The following is a 16,739-nucleotide window of genomic DNA, read 5'->3' as shown; positions in this document are numbered from 1 at the left end:
CCCCTTGGGCCAGGAGTGCTCCCTCCAAGTCTCCACAGTGCCCCCTACCCTCATCCTTGTATCCCAGGGGATGAGGGTCCTGTACTTTGTGGAAACCTTATGTTTGAGGGCTGGCGCCATGGCACCAGATAAACAATGATGAAAGACTGGGAGTCAAGGGTGGGGGTTGTGAAGTGTGAAAGGAAGAACCAGTTGCAAAAGATGATTCAGGAAGCAGAGTGCGCTATACTAGGCACTAGCTGGATAGATGTGAGGAAAGGAGAGAATGATAGACATCAGTTGCACAGAGATTCTCAATCAACACACCACTGCCTCGCCCATGGCATGTGTTAGAAAGGCAGATTCCTGGGTCCCATCCACACAAAATCTGATGTGGTGGGTCTGAGAGGAGACCCAGGAGCCTTCCTTTTTAACAAGCACTCCAGAGGGATCCAAATGGGGATCTGTGGCGGGTACCCTGAGGAATTCCGTGAAGCTTAAGGAGCATTGTGCTTGGGAGGATGGCAGGGCCAATGAGCACAGTCAGCTGCCCAGAGATGGCACTGGGAGCTTTAGGAAAAAGGTCCTGCGATGCAGGAAGCATCTGGGTGTCTTTCTCAGGAAGTTGGAGGTGAAGCCTGTGTGTGCTCAGTCACTTCAGTCGTGTCCAACCCTTTGTGACTCCACGGACTATAGCCCACCAGGTTCCTCTGTCCATGGAGTTCTCCAGGTAAGAATCCTGGGGTGTGTTGCCATGCCCTCCTCCAGGGGATCTTTCTGACCCAGGGATTGAACTTGATTGAACTCAGGTCTCTGACATTTCCTGCATTGCAGGCAGATTCTTTACACACTGAGCCATGACCAAGAGAAAGTGTTAGTCACTCAGTCATGTCTGACTCCATGGACTGTAGCCCACCAGGCTCCTCTGTCCATGGTCCTGAATTTCTAACCGGTGATACCCACCCTGCCTCTGGGTGGCACTTGGAGAAGCCAGAGCCTCCGATGGGGGTTCTCAAACTTCAGCATGCATCTGCATCATTTGGGGGCAGGGTCGGTGATTATTCATATAAATTGCTAGGGAGTTCCCTGGTGGTCTGTTGTTGTTGTTCAGGTGCTCAGTCATGTCTGACTCTTTATGAGTCCTTCACCAACTCCCTGAGCTTGCTCAAACTCATGTCAATTGAATTGGTGATGCCATCTAACCATCTCATCCTCTCTCATCCCCTTCTCCTCCTGCTTTCAGTCTTTCCCAGCACTGGGGTCTTTTGCAATAAGTTGGCTCTTCATATCAGGTGGTGGTCTAGTGGTTAGGAGTTAACACTTTCACTGCCATGGCCTGTGTTCAATCCCTGGTTGGGGAAATGAGATCCCACAGGTCAAAATAAGAAAACAAAACCATTTGCTGTCCACTTCCCTCTCCCAGTTTCTGACTGAGGAGGTCACTTCCCTCCCCCGTTTCTGATTGAGGAGGTCTGGGGAGGGGCCTAAAAATATGTATTTCTATCAAGTTCTAAGATGATGCTGCTGGTCCTGGGACCACCCCTGCCCCCACTGACTCCGAGAATTGTTGGGCTCAACAGTAAGAAGTGAAACTGTATTGGGCAGAATTAAGCAAATGCAGCCCAAAGCATCTCTATGTAATACAGATACAGATGTGCCCCGCTATCCAAAAGCAGAGAGTTCACATAAAAGCTTTTGAAAGCAGAAATGGTATAAAGTGAAGAAGTGATCACCTTAGGACACATCTTGTTCCCTGATAGCTCAGCTGGTAAAGAATCTGCCTGCAATGCAGGAGACCCTGGTTTGATTCCTGGGTTGGGAAGATCTGCTGGAGAAGGGAAAGGCTACCCACTCCAGTATTCTTGGGCTTCCCATGTGGCTCAGCTGGTAAAGAATCCATCTGCAATGCAGGAGACCTAGGTTCAATTCCTGGGTTGGGAAAATCCCCTGGAGAAGGGAAAGGCTATCCACTCCAGTTTTCTGGCCTGGAGAATTCCATGGACTATATAGTCCATGGGGTTGCAAAGAGTCAGATATGACTGAGCGACTTTCACTTTCACTTACTAACAGACACACAAAATAAATGGAGATATAAAAAAAAATAAAATAAAAAATAAAATAAATGGAAATATAGCACAGATGCTCACAGACACAGTTCAAAGCAATGGCGGCTTGATGCTGAGTGGGGATCCCGGGAAGAAGCTTGGCGGGGCCACTCTCCCTGCTCAGGGTAGGAGCGTCCTCTATTAACACTTGCTGCAAAATGAATGCTGAATGCTGTTTGCACTTCTCCTAGTCTTTCATAAAAGTGAAAATCCTTTTCAGATTTCTTTGACTAGTGAAATCAAAGTGAAGTGAAGAGATGTAAAGCAAACCTTTGAAAAGCCAAGGATATCTGTACTTTTCCTTTTAAATGTACCATTGCTCTATTTGTTAAATTCTTAACAAGATTTTCTTCTCCTATGATCTCTTGCTCTCTCTGGAACAGTGAATGCATCAGGTAAAAAATGAAACGAAAAAACAGTGAACTGAGGGTGACAAAAAGTGAGATTCTAGCTTAGCCAAAGCAGTCTCCTACTTAGCAAAATGAAGGTTCTGCAATACTTGGTTTCCCCTCACCCCCACATGTTCCAGGAACGTGTTGAATTGCTCTGTAGCATCAAGTACTTCCAAGGTCTTAGGCGTGAACGCTGCTTCAGCACCCACCTTCAAGCCCTCTATGACAGCTGCGGGGATAAAGCACTGACTCCCTGGCTTTTATAGGCTGAGTGACCCATCTTCTCCTCATTTCACCATTCACAGTCAGACTAAACACTTTCACCTCGGAAGCTTTCCCAGGGCTCTCTTGGGAACCCCACCTCACAAGGATAGTTGGATGGCCACCCTCAGCCCTTCGGACCACGTCTGGTCTTTTTTTGGCTGTGCCAAAAGACATGCAGGATCCTAGTTCCCACCCAGGGATCGAACTCATGCCCCCTGCAGTGGAAGCAAGGAGTCATAACCACGAGACCACCAGGGAAGTCCCCTGACCATGTCTTATCTAGCAGTTTACTCTCCACTTCCACTCAGACCTCCCCTACCGTCTGCAAGCTGCTTGAGGTCAGGATCTGTATCTCCTTCATCTCTGTAGCCCCTACCTCTGCAGAGACTCTCTCTCCCCAAGCAGTCTTGTTTATAAACACGCAGAAGTTTCCATATATCTCTTTTTGGTTTGGAAAATACAAGAACCATCCCATATCCCAGAAACCTGTGATGCACTGCTTTTGGAATAAACACTCTAAGCTACAAACCCTTTTCTCTCTCTCAGGAGTGCCTGGAGAAAACAACCATGTCCTGGCAGGCTTGTCTCCAAGGACCCAGGAAGCCTCCCATCCAGATGGGGTCACTTGCGGTGTGTGTGCTGGGAGCCAGCGAGTGGGGGAGGCAGAGTCCTGTCACTTGCACCACTTCCTGTTCATCTGCACCAGGCCCGGACCTGCACTTGGAGGGTTAGGACCACGGCAGAGAAAATGATAAGAACAGAGGCAGGACTTCTGGACTATGAGCTCAGGCCGTGCAGGGTGTGTGAGGTGAGGTGAGATGGGGATAGACAGTCAGGTAGCATTGAGCCTAGCATCTGCGTGGCTTCACACTCAGGTGAGAGGAGAGCTGAGATCATCTCCCCAGCTGAGGCCCCACTGCCCATCCTTACACCACCCCCAGCAACTAGTCGCCAGGAGGATGCAGTGGTGGTGACCAAGATGGACATAGATGCGGGTGGAGATGGGAGGAGGGAAGAACATAGTGTAGTTGAGGGACGAGAGTGGAAGGACAGGGAGCTAGGCCAGCTGAGCACAGACCCCAGGTCGCTGTGGGACCACTCAGAGAAGCAGCTTTTGTTATTTTCTCATTGCGACTCACAGCAAGAAATACATTTTAGGACTTCCCTGGGGGTCCAGGGGTTAGAACTCCACACTTCCACTGTGGGGGGCACGGGTTTGATCCCTGGTCAGGGAACTAAGATTCCACAAGCCTCGTGGAGTGGCCAAAAAAAAAAATAAATATATTTTACATCATGACCCAGTACCTATATTCATGCAGGCATATAGAAAAACTGTTATAAAGTCACAAAGCAGTGTGTACCATGCTACAGGTGAGGAACTCCGGCACATGCTGGTCTCACAGCTTACTAGTGGGTCACAGCTGGCAATTTGAAACAATCGGCCCTATTCAGTGTCAGTCATTTCAGAGAGCCTTCGAGCTTTGGGATTCCTGCTCTGCACTGTGCTCCCAACCAGCTGCAAGCCGGCTGCATGCAGACACCTCACTCACACTGGCTCTGGAGATGACAGGACTCAAAAGCCAAGTCACACACAAACCAGAGGACTGTCCGTAGGAGGCAGCAGCAATGAGGCCGCCACGTGCCACCCAGATCCTCGACCTGAGGGCCTCCGGCTACCAGTGAGCACCAAGGACGAGCATCCTCCCACCACCCGCAGTTGGACCAGAAAGCAGAAGGCAGTGCCCCTGCCTCTCCCAGCCTGCATACGCTGATGAGGCCCTGTGTCTTCTCCCCTCCCTGGACCTGAGCCGAGCCGCTCCCCGCATCATGGCCCATAGAGTGCCAGCCAGTGGCACTGTTCAGAAACGAGATGCCGCTGCTGGGGACTTCCCTGGTGGTCCAGTGCTAAGACTCGGCGCTCCCAATGCAGGGGGGCCTGGGTTCGATCCCTGGTCAGGGGACTAGATCCTGCATGCCGCAACTTAGAGTTCACAAGCTGGAACTAAAGTCTCAGCATGCCTTGTCTGGAGATCCCACACACTGCAATGAAGACTGAAGATGCTGCGTGCTGCAGGTGAGACCCGGTGCAGCCAAGTAAATAAATGGAAAAAAAATAAATATTAAAATAAAAAAAAAGATGATGCTACTGCTCTTGGAAGCTTCCAGGCCTTCCTGAGGCTGGGCCAGAGGCATCTATTGAGGAGGTCCCTTCAGATGCACCTGGAGCTAGTTTCAGAGCTGCTTGTTCTCTACTTACCAAATTAAAGCTGTAAGGAGATTCATGCACCTCCAATTTATTTCTTTAGAAAACATTTTTTTGAAAATCTTCCAATCCCCTCTGAGAGCTCTGAGGGGAAAAATAAGCCACACTGAAGACATCCTAAGTCCCTACCACAATTATCCCAGTGAGCTCCTGTGGGAGATCGGCTACAACAAGCGAACAGGACAAAGCTATTTCCATAATGAAGGCGTGTGCAGCCCTCACCTACTTCACTGTGATTACAGCCCTCCTCCCTCCAACCTGGGCTGCAGAGGCTGTGGCCTGGTCTTCTGCTGGTCTGGGAGTCAGGAAACCATCCAAGTAACTAGGGTGGGCTGGAGACAGGTAGAACGTAGAAGTGAGGAGATTCCGGCAAGGAACCACCACTGCCTCCATGTGCCCCTCTCTCCACCTGGTGCAGGGAGAACGCCCAGGGCATCCCACAGTGGAGCAGTCCTGGGATCAGCCAAGCACCTCTAGGAGCTGCTGGGCACTTGGGGAAAACTTGGAGGCAGGGGCATTCCCCAGTCTCCCCATGTCCCCCAGCCTGGGCAGCAGGAACTCACTGGGAAACACAGCCCAGGGCTGAAGTCTCTGTTACCTGGCCAGGTGTACAATAGACAGTTGACCATGAAGGCCGGGGGGATCTTAGTGCGTCAGTTTCTACATCTATCAAATGGGATGATCACCCTCTTGTCTTGGGCCTGCACATGAGCATTCCTGGTAAACTGCAAGATGCTTCCATGTGCAGAGTTATTACTGTCACTCTGTAGAAAGGAAGAGATATGTGTACAAAAGAATAAGTCAAAACAGCTGATCTAGGTTCTGGGAGCTGTTGCTGCTAAGGAATGTTGTCAGCCTTGCTGGAGGGGGGAAGATTAGGGGATCTGTCACCTTGTACTTCTCATTTTGGGGAGAGGCATTTCTTATACTACAGCCAGCAGAGATGCCCACTCACCCTGCTCTCCTGCTTGAGGAAAAGCCACCTTCTGGGGCAGGGGTTTGGGGAGGGTCGGAGAACCACCATGTGAAAGTGGAGAAGCAGCAGAAGTTTAGAGAAGGGATGCAAGTCTTTCAAAGATACAGTCAGGAAGTGAGGAAGCCAATGGCCAATACTTATCCTGACCTGCCTGCCTGCAGCTACCCACCCAGCTCTGGTCTTGACATTAGCCCAAACAAGTAGTCCTTTCTTGGTTACTGCCCCGTTTGGAAAAGCAGCAGACATCAGGAATGCCTCGAAGAACAAAAGGCAGCAGAGGAAGGGCCCAGCAAGGAGGGCCTGGCCAAGAATCAAGAGCTCAAGGCAAGACCCCGGTGCTCTAGAAAGTCAAAGTCGCTCAGTCGCATCTGACTCTGCCACTCGCTGGACTATACAGTTCAGTTCAGTCACTTAGTTGTGTGCAACTCTTTGCGACCCCATGGACTGCAGCACTCCAGGCTTCCCTGTCTATCACCAACTCCTGGAGATTGCTCAAACTCATGTCCATTGAGTAGGTGATGCTATCCAACAATCTCATCCTCTGTCATCCCCTTCTCCTCCTACCTTCAATCTTTCCCAGCATCAGGGTCCTTTCAAATGAGTCAGTTCTTCGCATCAAATGGCCAAAGTACTGGAGTTTCAGCTTCAACATCAGTCCTTCCAATGAATATTCAGGACTGATTTCCTTTAGGATGGACTGGTTTGATTTCTTTGCAGTCCAAGGGACTCTGAAGAGTATTCTCCAACACCACAGTTCAAAAGCATCAATTCTTTGGTGCTCAGCTTTCTGTAAAGTCCAACTCTCACATCCATACATGACTACTGGAAAAACCATAGCTTTGACTAGACGGACCTTTGTCAGCAAAGTAATGTCTATACAGTCCATGGGATTCTCCAAGTCAGAATATTGGAGTGGGTAGCCTTTCCCTTCTCCAGGAGATCTTCCCAACCCAGGGATCGAACCCAGGTCTCCTACACTGCAGGCATTTCAGGTCGATTCTTTACCAGCTGAGCCACCAGGGAAGCCCAAGAATACTGGAGTGGGTAGCCTATCCCTTCTCCAGAGGATCTTCCCGACCCAGGAATTGAACCAGGGTCTCCTGCATTGCAGGCGGATTCTTTACCAACTGAGCTATGAGGGAAGCCCTAGGTGGTCATGAGCTTTACAGTAAACAGGTGCTTCTGCTTAAAGACAGCACAAGGGCCCAAGTGGCCCAGGGGATGCTAACCCAGGGGCCAGCAACTCAGTGATCCTGGTCTTAGGATGGCAAGTCTGAACCAGAGCCCACTCCCAGGGCCTTCCCAGAGGCCAGACAAGGGAAGCCCTCTCCAGGCATAGGGCTGAGTTTTAGAATCATGCACTCTTAGCCTGGCATTTCTGTGGTCTCACTGTGTAACCCCATGCTCTGTCATGACCTCTCTGAGCCTCAGTTTACACACCTGTAAAAGGATGGACCCCGAAATTCAGAGCTTAGCTGGTTCCCCCTCCCACTCAGCCAGAGCCTGAGCCCTGCAGGCAGCATCCTTGATAGAAGGGAGGCTCACCAGTGCACCAGGCAGCACCGAACCACCAGAGGCCTCTTGCTTTTAATCTAATAGCATAATGCCTGCAAAAGAGCTTACAAAAATGAACGCATAACTGAAGGGGGTTATTATTAACCATCAACATTAGAGGCCACGTGAGAGAAGGCGACATGGAGCTGGAGATGGGCTTCCAGAGCCTGCCAAAGCAGCAGCAGGAAGAGCCGAGGAGGAGGGGCGCTGAGGGACCCTGTGAGTGCCGGGCTCTCCCTTGGAGGGGCTAGACAGCAGTTGGAGAGGATGCTGAGGTCTAATGAGACCAAGAGGTATGCAAGTGTTACCAAAGGAAGAAAGGAACCCCTCTTCCACCTCAGAGGAACCCAGCTTGCTGGGGTCTGCTGTTTGCAGGAGGCACACCTCCAACTCGGAGGGGGAGACCTCCTGCTTCCCTGAGGGGGAGAGCATTTGTACTGGAAGGTACAGAGAGGCTGTTCTGAACTTGTTTGCCCAGGGGCTCCTGCTTAATCATGGCAAAGAGCTCCTGTGAAGCCAGGGAGGGAGAGCCAGGAGCTCAGGCAGGAGTTAACACATAGAAGGTCTGAGCTGAAGGGTCGTAAAGGCAGCCAAGGCTGGCAGATGAAGACAAGAGGAGAGCTTGAGGTCCAAGGTGGCCCAACTAGTTCAGGGGTCGCGGTGTGAAAAGCCAAGACCTTCTACCTGCCAGGTGAAAGCAAGTGTCCAGCTTGGCCCCTGGCAGGCAGCAGGACCTCATAAGAGTTACCTTTCTAGGCTCAATGTCCTGTACTCAGGAATCTCAGACCAGAAAGCCCAGCCTTGCACTCTTGTCTGTGAAACTCTGCCTCCAGAGCCCCATCCCTTGTGCCCTAGAAGACCCTGTGAGCCTCAATCCAGGCAAAGGAGCTCAGGACAGGCTCTGCAGACAGAGGAGGGGCAGGGCCATGGGCTGGGTCCACTCACCCACAATCTCATTCTCTTCCAGATTGATGTTCTCCAGCGCAGGCAGGGTGGTGAGCTGCTCGGGGAAGTCGTGGAACTGGTTCCGGGACAGGTCAATGGCCTTGAGGTGCTGCAGGGTGCTGACCTCATTGGGAAGGCGGTGCAGGAAGTTCCCTTCCAGGCGGAGTTCTGCCAGGTGGGAAGGAAGAGTAAGGAGGGGGGAAGTGGAAACAACCCAGAGACCACAGTGACTGCCTGGGCCAGGAAAGCAGTGAGGAAACCCAGATCAGAAAGAAGTCTTCCCAAAGGGCGAATTCCATAGTCATGCAAAAGGAGGGGTAACCCCAACCACTGCCACCCATCATTCCAGCTAGGTGCCCTGCTTTGGCTTTGGAAAGCAAGGCTCTCACCCCTGCTCAGGATGGCACATCTGGGGTCCTTCCTGAGGCTGGTTTAGGGGCTACAGAATCCTTGCATTGAGGTATCCAGAATGACCAGACAGGCTTTCCTTACTGCAGCTCAAACAGGCTCTTGATTTTGTTCCTCCCAGTCCCTCTCACCTGGACCACTCTGGCAGCCTCCTCCCTGGACTCTTGCCTCCAGCCCCTTTCCAATCAATGCTGCACAGTGGGACATATTTCACTTCATGAGCACAGCTCTGAGCTTGTAATTCTTCAGTGGATCCCCAAGGCCTCCTCCCCCAGGTAGCCCAGACCCTTTATGATTAGGCTGAGGATCTGCAGGTCCAGCACTCACACTCGGGTCCAGGCCCCGGCTGCCCTGGAACGTCCTCTGGGATGATCTTCACACAACACAGGAGAAGTCACACAACATCATCTTGCTGGACTCCACTGCGGTACTACAGAAGTGGTAACAGGAGCTCCTTTTTCCTTTGTTACTTACTATGAGTCCCAGACGCCACCGGGAGCACATACTTATTGTCTCATTTGATCCTCAGAACAGCTCTGCAAGATTTGTCTTACTCTGTTCCATTTGATGGAAGCAGAAATGGTGACTTAGAGAGGTTAAGCAATTTGCCAAGATTACACCTCCAGGTGGCAGAGAAGCCAGGATTGGGATGGCCTGGATGTCCTGGCACTGGTCACTAAACATGGGATAAACGTGACCAAGATGACAGGAGACAGGTGTGAATATTTAATGAGTGATGCTATGTCCTAGGCAATGTATTAGTTGTTCATGAAATCTCACAAATATCTCCCAATTTATGGATGAGAGCACTGAGGATCACAGAGGTCAAATAACCTGCCCCAAAGCACACACACTTGGCAGATCCCAACTGGTGGTCAGATGTTATATCCCCACGTTCCCTGAGATTCACGGATAAGAGAAGGAAGGGAGGGATGGAACGACAGTCCCATTTCCTAAGGGAAGTGGGGTTGGGGAGGGGTCCATCCAGGCACTGATATCAGGTCAGGGCTGAGTGAGGCCTTCAGGGAGCAGAGCCTCTGGGGGAGGCTGGAGACACCTCCGTGCAGAGCACAGTCTGTGAGTCTTGCTGGGGAGATGTGCCTGGGATCAGCCAGGGGCATCTCCGCAGTTGAGAAGCTGAAAAGCTTTTCATCTGACTGACAGCGTTTTAATGAAAGCACAGCGTGCCCTGCCAGCTCTATTTCTTTGCTGTTCAATAGCTTTTCTCCACATCTCTGTCTTGCTGCATTCATGACTCAAAGGCTCTTTAAATTCCTTGCCATCATGTGTGGCCACAATGAACATCATCCCCAGGCTTTTGCATCATCATGTCCTCTCCTCTCAGGGTTGGGGGAGAAGCGGGAGGGCAGGGATCTTCTGTTCAGGCTCAGAGCTGTGGGAGGCTTGCTCTTCCAAGCTTTACAAACCAACGTCAACAACCCAGGTGTCAGAGGGTCAAGACTGCTCCCTCATCAATGAGGTTAATTAAAAAGCCCAAGTCAGGACCTCCCTGGTGGTCCACTGGTTAGGTGTACGCCTGCCAATGCAGGTTCAATCCCTTCTCTGGGGCGATCCCACATGCCTCGGGGCAACGAAGCCCATGCACTGCAACTACTGAGCCTGCGCTCTGGAGCCCGTGAGCCACAGCTACTGAAGCTCAAGCGCCCCAGAGCCCATGCTCTGCAACACGAGAAGCCACCACAGTGAGAAGCCTGTGCACCACACCTGGAGAGTACCCCCACTCGCCACAACTGGAGAAAGCCCACACACGGAAAGAAGACCCAGCGCAGCCAAAAACAAATAAGAAAATAAGTAAATAAAAACTTTAGAAAAAACTCCAAGACAAACAAGGCATTCCTGTTTCAGCAATGTTTGCTCAAGAACCACTCTGAACAGCAGGTTCTTCTTCCTAAGCTCTTTTTCTCCTCATGACTTTCTGGCTTGATTCCATCTGGGTGAACCCCATTCTAGAAAAGGGCAACTTTTACTCCTATCAAATTACAGATTATTTGCTCATTAGGTGGTCCATCCCAAAAGTACAACAGATCCTCCTGACACACGCTATCTGGATACCTCAGGTCCTCTTGGGAGGAGCAGACAGGATCAGGGCAGGACGGCACAGGGGACGGATTACATAATGATCGATAGAGCAAACCGTCTTGAATACTCACCACATGCTGGTACCCTCTTTTCAATGTTACCATGTTTCACCTCAACTTAATCCTTAACGATGACCCACTGAAGTGGTGTAGAATGGATCGCATCATATAGATTGGGACATTAAAAACAGCAGAGCCAGGTTCTGCCCTGAGGCCAGTGTGGCTCTAGGTTCTGCAATTGTAGTCATGCCACTTACTGACTCTCCACACCCTCCTGACACACACAGGGTCGCCTGGCTAGCTACCATGGACAACGCTTGCAGTTGGTTTATTCGGGAGAAGCTTCAGAAAGATGTGCTACTTAAAATTAGATGTTCTTGCTGAAATTTACTATCATCAAGGGAGATTATTGTTGTCACTGTTTTAATATTTTCCCCACTCTGTGCACAGCCCTCCTGGGCCATATTTGTGCTGGGTTATCTTCTCAAGAAGATTCAGGTCTAGTCCTCCATCACCAATGAAGACAGCAAGTCGCCTAGCACTCAGGCATGTGAACAGTGCTGATAACTATTACAGACACTCAATGCTATCCCAACTGTAAATACAAGATTTTGTTGTTTGAAGCCACTGAGATTTAAAATTAAGTTATATCGCTCAGTCGTGTCCGACTCTTTGCAACCCCATGGGCTGTAGCCTACTAGGATCCTCTGTCTATGGGATTTTCCAGGCAAGAGTACTGGAGTGGGTTGCCATTTCCTTCTCCAGGGGATCCTCCTGACCCAGCAATCGAACCCGGGTTTCCCACATTGTAGGCAGACGCTTTACCGTCTGAGTTCCTAATGCAAAACTGAGGCTTCCCTGGTAGCTCAGATGGTAAAGAATCCACCTGCAATGCAGGAGACTCCGGGTTGATCCCTGGGTTGGGAAGATGCCCTGGAGAAGGGAATGGCAATCCACTCCAGTATACTTGCCTGGAGAATTCCACAGACAGGAGCCTGGCAGGCTACAGTCCATGGGGTCGCAAAGAGTTGGACAAAACTGAGCGACTTTTACTTTCACTTTAATCCAAAACTGGCCTGTCGTAACCAATACAGTTTGTTTCACTTTAAACGCATCTTCTGATAAAAGGCACTGTGTGCTCATTGTAAAAATAGAGACATCAGAAAAACATGGAACACGGAAAATGAAAATCCTGTTTCCACCCCTAGAACCACAGTTGTCTGGTGTTCACTAGTCTATATTTTTCTATGTACATACTAATAGATAGATGGATGGATAGATACTATTTTAAAAACAAATGGAGGAGGACCCCCCTGGTGGTCCAGTGGCTAAGACTCCATGCTCCCAATGCAGGTAGCCCAGATTCAATCCGTGGTCAGGGAACTAGATCCCACATACCATAACTAAGAGTTTCCATGCCACAGCTAAAGATCCCACATGCCTCAACTAAGCCCCAGGGCACCCAAATAAATAAATATTTTTAAAAAATGGAATCATAGCCTATATGCTCTTTTGATTCCTGCTTTTTTACTCAATAAAGCCAAGGCAGGTTTCCAAATCATCGCTTGGTGTATCCTCCTCTAGAGATCACTGCTGTCAAGACTGAGGCTTGGGGCTACAAAATCACACCCCTGCCCAGCTTCTTGTTCCCCAGGGAAGGTTGCTCTCTGAAGCCCAGCCCTTTTTTCAGCTCCAGGGTCTAAGGCGATGCTCAGCTGCAAGAAGGAGGAGCTGAGTCGGCCTGAAAGGCAGCCTCCCCACCAGCTCAGAAGCATCATTGAAAAGCAAAAGGCGCAGAGGGAACTGTGGCTGGAAAGCAGGGTTTGCACCCTTGGCGTTCAGCTCCTTGGTTGTGTTAGGGTAATCGGAGGGGCTGTGCTGAAACTGGCCAGGAAGGGAAAGCTTTCCATTACTGATCTTCAAAGGGGGCCCAGATCTGCACTAGAAAGGCAGTGTGAACCCACGCCAGTGAGTCAGGCTCCTGCTGGGTTAACAAAGTATTGAAGTGCTGGGATTGGATGGGGGAGGGGGTTCCAGGCAAGAGCTCTTATGCCAGATGCCCAGTCTTTCAGGATATGGGGCTTGAAACTAAAAGGAATAATGATGGCTAACATCTAAGGAGCAGCACTCTGCTCCAGGCACTAGTTTTCTGGGGTTTACACACAATCATCATTTTCATTTTACGATCATCTGCTACCTCCAGTTTACTGAGAGATGAAATAACTTGTCCAAGGTCACACAGAACCCCACCCTCTCCCCTAGCTAATCTGACTCTCCTCTCCCAACCCCCAAGCTAGGATGCAAACCCCAGCCAGCTTCCCCACGAGAAGTGGGCCTTCTTTTTCTAGTTTTGCGTGCCTAGTTCCTGCTGCACCTGTCCTCAGAGTAGATCCTCAGCAAGTCTCTGCTTACTTAGTGGTGCATGAATGACGGGCTAAAAACCAAGAGGAGCTGGTACTGACCTAACTCGTCATGTGTCCTTAGGCCCATCCTTTCCCTGAACAGCCTCCGTGAGAAGGTCCTCCCTGCCCATGCACGGCTGTGAGAATGATTTGTGAGTCTTGTGAAAAGCAGGATGTGTGGCAAAATATAGACATTTATTAAGCACCTACTGTGTGCTCGGTCCTGTATTTGAACATGAAAAGGATAATCTCTGAAAAGTAAAAGCACTCAATAAATGGAACTGTTTCTGTTAGAGGGGTATGAGATCCACAAGACTTAATTACTGGATTATGGAGCTTTCTGTGGGGAAAAAAAATTAAAAGCTAACATTAAAGGCAAGACTCAAAAGATAAAAGAAGAGAAGGTGGTTGCTGCTGGGACATGTGGCTTCCAGGAAAATCAATCAGACTTTCACAATTATGCCCAGAGTCTCAATGCCCTCTTGGCCCAGGGAGCTATATTCAAGGAGCTCCGCATATTTCTTCCTGCTGTTTTGTGCCAGGGTTCAGAGTCAAACAACCTGGGCTCTGAGGACAGACAGGGGCTCTGGGAGGACTTCCTTTATCTCACTCCCCAGGCTGTCCCCCGCCTGAGAGCAGACAGGCCTGACATTCCCTTATTTACTATCTCTTCTGAACTGTGGTTTCTAGTGTTGGCTAGATGGATCTCTCCTTCCCCCAAGCTCCTCTTATTACTTCTGCATCATCCTTATCTTGAACAATTGTCAGGGCTGATTCAGGGGCCTCAGACTGACCCCAGGGGAGAGACAAGCCCTGCCGATTCCATTAAGGGACAGATGTGGCTAGCCTGTAGTAATTACTCAGCCTGGTGGAAAAGGAATGTGCCAGCTCCAAAAATACCCGCCCACTGAGGATCAATCAGCACCTTGGCTGCTGGGACCCTGCATCATTGAGCAATTACTGTTCTGCCTGCAGAGCAGAGTCAGCAGGTTGGGTGGGACAATGATTGTCCTTCAAATGGCCCATACTCAGCACTGAAGATGCTTCGCACAGAGACAATTGCTACCTGTAGGGGACAGAGAGGAACAGAGTGAAGTTTCTGAAAGCCACATCCACTTCTTGGAGAAGACTCTTCTAACTGATGAGTCTGGGACAGACTAAACTGAAGTGCTAATCGTCCCACCCCCATGAAAAGGATAATGTGGGTCTCACTGTACCGACGTGAACCAGTTTCTAAAATCTATCGCCAACTAAAAGCAGCAAGTTGCAAAACTGTGCAAACACTTACTCCCATCAGTAGTTTATTAAGGAGCTCTGGATCTGGACCCACAGTCCTGACCCCATCCTCTCACTGTGTGACCTCGGGCAAGTTCCTTAAGTTCTCTGTGCCTCAGTTTCCTCATGGAAAACAAAGATAATAAGCGTACTGACTTCCCATAGGCTCCAGACTTGGAGTAGACATCCCCTCACATTATAAATGGCAACCCACTCCAGTATTCTTGCCTGGAGAATCCCATGGACGGAGGAGCCTGGTGTGCTACAGTCCACGGGGTCGCAAAGAGTCGGACACAACTGAGCAACTTCACTTCACTTCACTTCTGTGCTTACACACCTGCCTCCTTGGGAGACTGTGAGCTCTTCAAGGTCCAGCTCTTGGTTTTCTTATCCTTCCCAAGTGTCAGTGCTATTGTTAGGGGAAGTACACTGACTGAAACCGCCCACCCTGGCCAGGCACCATAGTAACCATTTGCATGAGTTGTTTTACGACAGGAGGTCCTGGTAAGGAACAGGGAACTAATAAGCCTCCACCAACTGGAAGAGTTCAGGAAAGGTCAAAAGGAGACACCACCTGTCCGACCACCTCCCAGAATCCTTCTCTCTGGCATCCATCTTGGCTGAACAAGGCGTGCACCACCAGGAAGGACTCTTGAGTCAGAATGATTGGCTAAAGACAACCCAGAAACTAATCCCATCACCATAAAACCCGAGACTGCAAACCACGTGACAGAGCAGTTCTCCTGGGTTCCCTCACCCTACTGCTCTCCACCTGGGAGCCCTTTCCCAATAAAATCTCTTGCTTTGTCAGCACATGTGTCTCCTCAGACAATTCATTTCTGAGGGTTAGACAAGAGCCTAGTTTTGGGCCCCGGAAGGGGTCCCCCCTTCCTGCAACACTATGACAGTGAAATGAGATGATGTATGTAAAACCCTCAGTGTGGAGCTGGGGGTGCTGAATGCCCAGGGAATTTGGGTCCAGTGTTATTAGTCACTTGTTCATGCCCTTGCCAGGCCCAGAACAGGTGCTCAGGAGAAGCCAGTGAACTGAGCTGAAGAGCAGGCTATGAGACTGAAAATACACACAGACAATGGCCAGACCAAGTATAAAAATAGATCTGTGACCCACAACCTGCAGCATCCTGTCCAGGAAATCGTCCGGTTAGTAAAGCAACCACCCAGGAAGCTAGCCTTCTGTTAAGTCAGACTTGGAGGCAGTCAGACTACCATCTCCATCAACTATCCAGGAAGCCAAATAACATCCTCTGTAACAGTTGGCCTCAAATGGCCAGAACTTGATTACTGAGTTTCCCTAATGTTTATCCCAATATTCCATTTAGGACCAAGAGGAGACAGCCAGAAGTACATCCTAAGCAATCACACAGGACGCCCTGCAGCCAGCTGGCCCGCCTGCCTCCAGCTTCCCTGGGCTCCCAGCCTGCCTTCAGGCACACCTGAAGCCTTCTCCCTTTCATCCACTATAAATCCTTCCCACTCCTCTGTCTGCCTTTGACTCCCTGCTAAATCCAAGTGACAGTGGCTGAATCCCTGGCTAGAGCAAGCTCTGAATGAAACGCCTCTGCTGGTTCTCACTTGGATGGTCTTTGTTTCTGCAGGTGTGTCTTGGACACCTCTGGCCTGGCAGACTCAGGATACACTCAATAAAAAGACCTGAATAACTTGCATCGGGAGGAAGTGGAGAGATGGGAACATGGGAGGAGGAGACAGGCCAGAGGAGCCACAACCAGACTTAGGGACCCACTCTCAGCAGAGCCTACTTGCCCTTTGGACAGATACGATCTGTGCCATTGTCCATCTCAGATCTTGCTTTTTCCCACTATAAGTTGGGTGAAAGATGTCAAGGAGATGTAACCATTAAAGACAACCCTGGTGGCCCAGTGGTTAGGACCTAGCACTTCCACTGCAGAGGGTGGCGGGCGGGGCACAAGTTGGATTCCTGATTGGGGAACTAAGATCCTGCCTGCTGCATGATGTGGCTAAAAAATAAAGTGAAAAAAAAAAAAAGACCATCCAACTTCAAACGGGCCATGACTCCAGCAAAAGAAGTGTCCAGAGT

At 50.1% G+C, this 16,739-nt stretch overlaps 1 protein-coding gene across 8 annotated transcripts in view; it reads right to left on the bottom strand.

Annotated features, from left to right (window-relative positions):
- Positions 1 to 16,739, bottom strand: part of LRRC20 (leucine rich repeat containing 20) — a 71,478-nt gene that overhangs the window by 15,373 nt on the left and 39,366 nt on the right. For 6 of the 8 annotated variants that reach the window (XM_086381564.1, XM_086381569.1, XM_086381563.1 and 3 more), the window contains one exon: positions 8,479 to 8,646. The exons of the other annotated variants lie outside the window; for them this stretch is intronic. In XM_086381564.1, the coding sequence (XP_086237690.1) occupies positions 8,479 to 8,646 (168 nt within the window). The remainder of the gene's footprint in view (positions 1 to 8,478; positions 8,647 to 16,739) is intronic. 8 annotated transcript variants of the gene reach the window in all.

Source organism: Bos grunniens, chromosome 28, assembly GCF_055505025.1.
Source record: "Bos grunniens cultivar Pamir isolate PY7600 chromosome 28, Bosgru_T2T1.0, whole genome shotgun sequence".
NCBI classification, from domain to species: Eukaryota; Metazoa; Chordata; class Mammalia; order Artiodactyla; family Bovidae; genus Bos; species Bos grunniens.
Note: the sequence above shows the minus strand (reverse complement) of the source record. Positions and strands in the feature narration are given on the sequence as shown.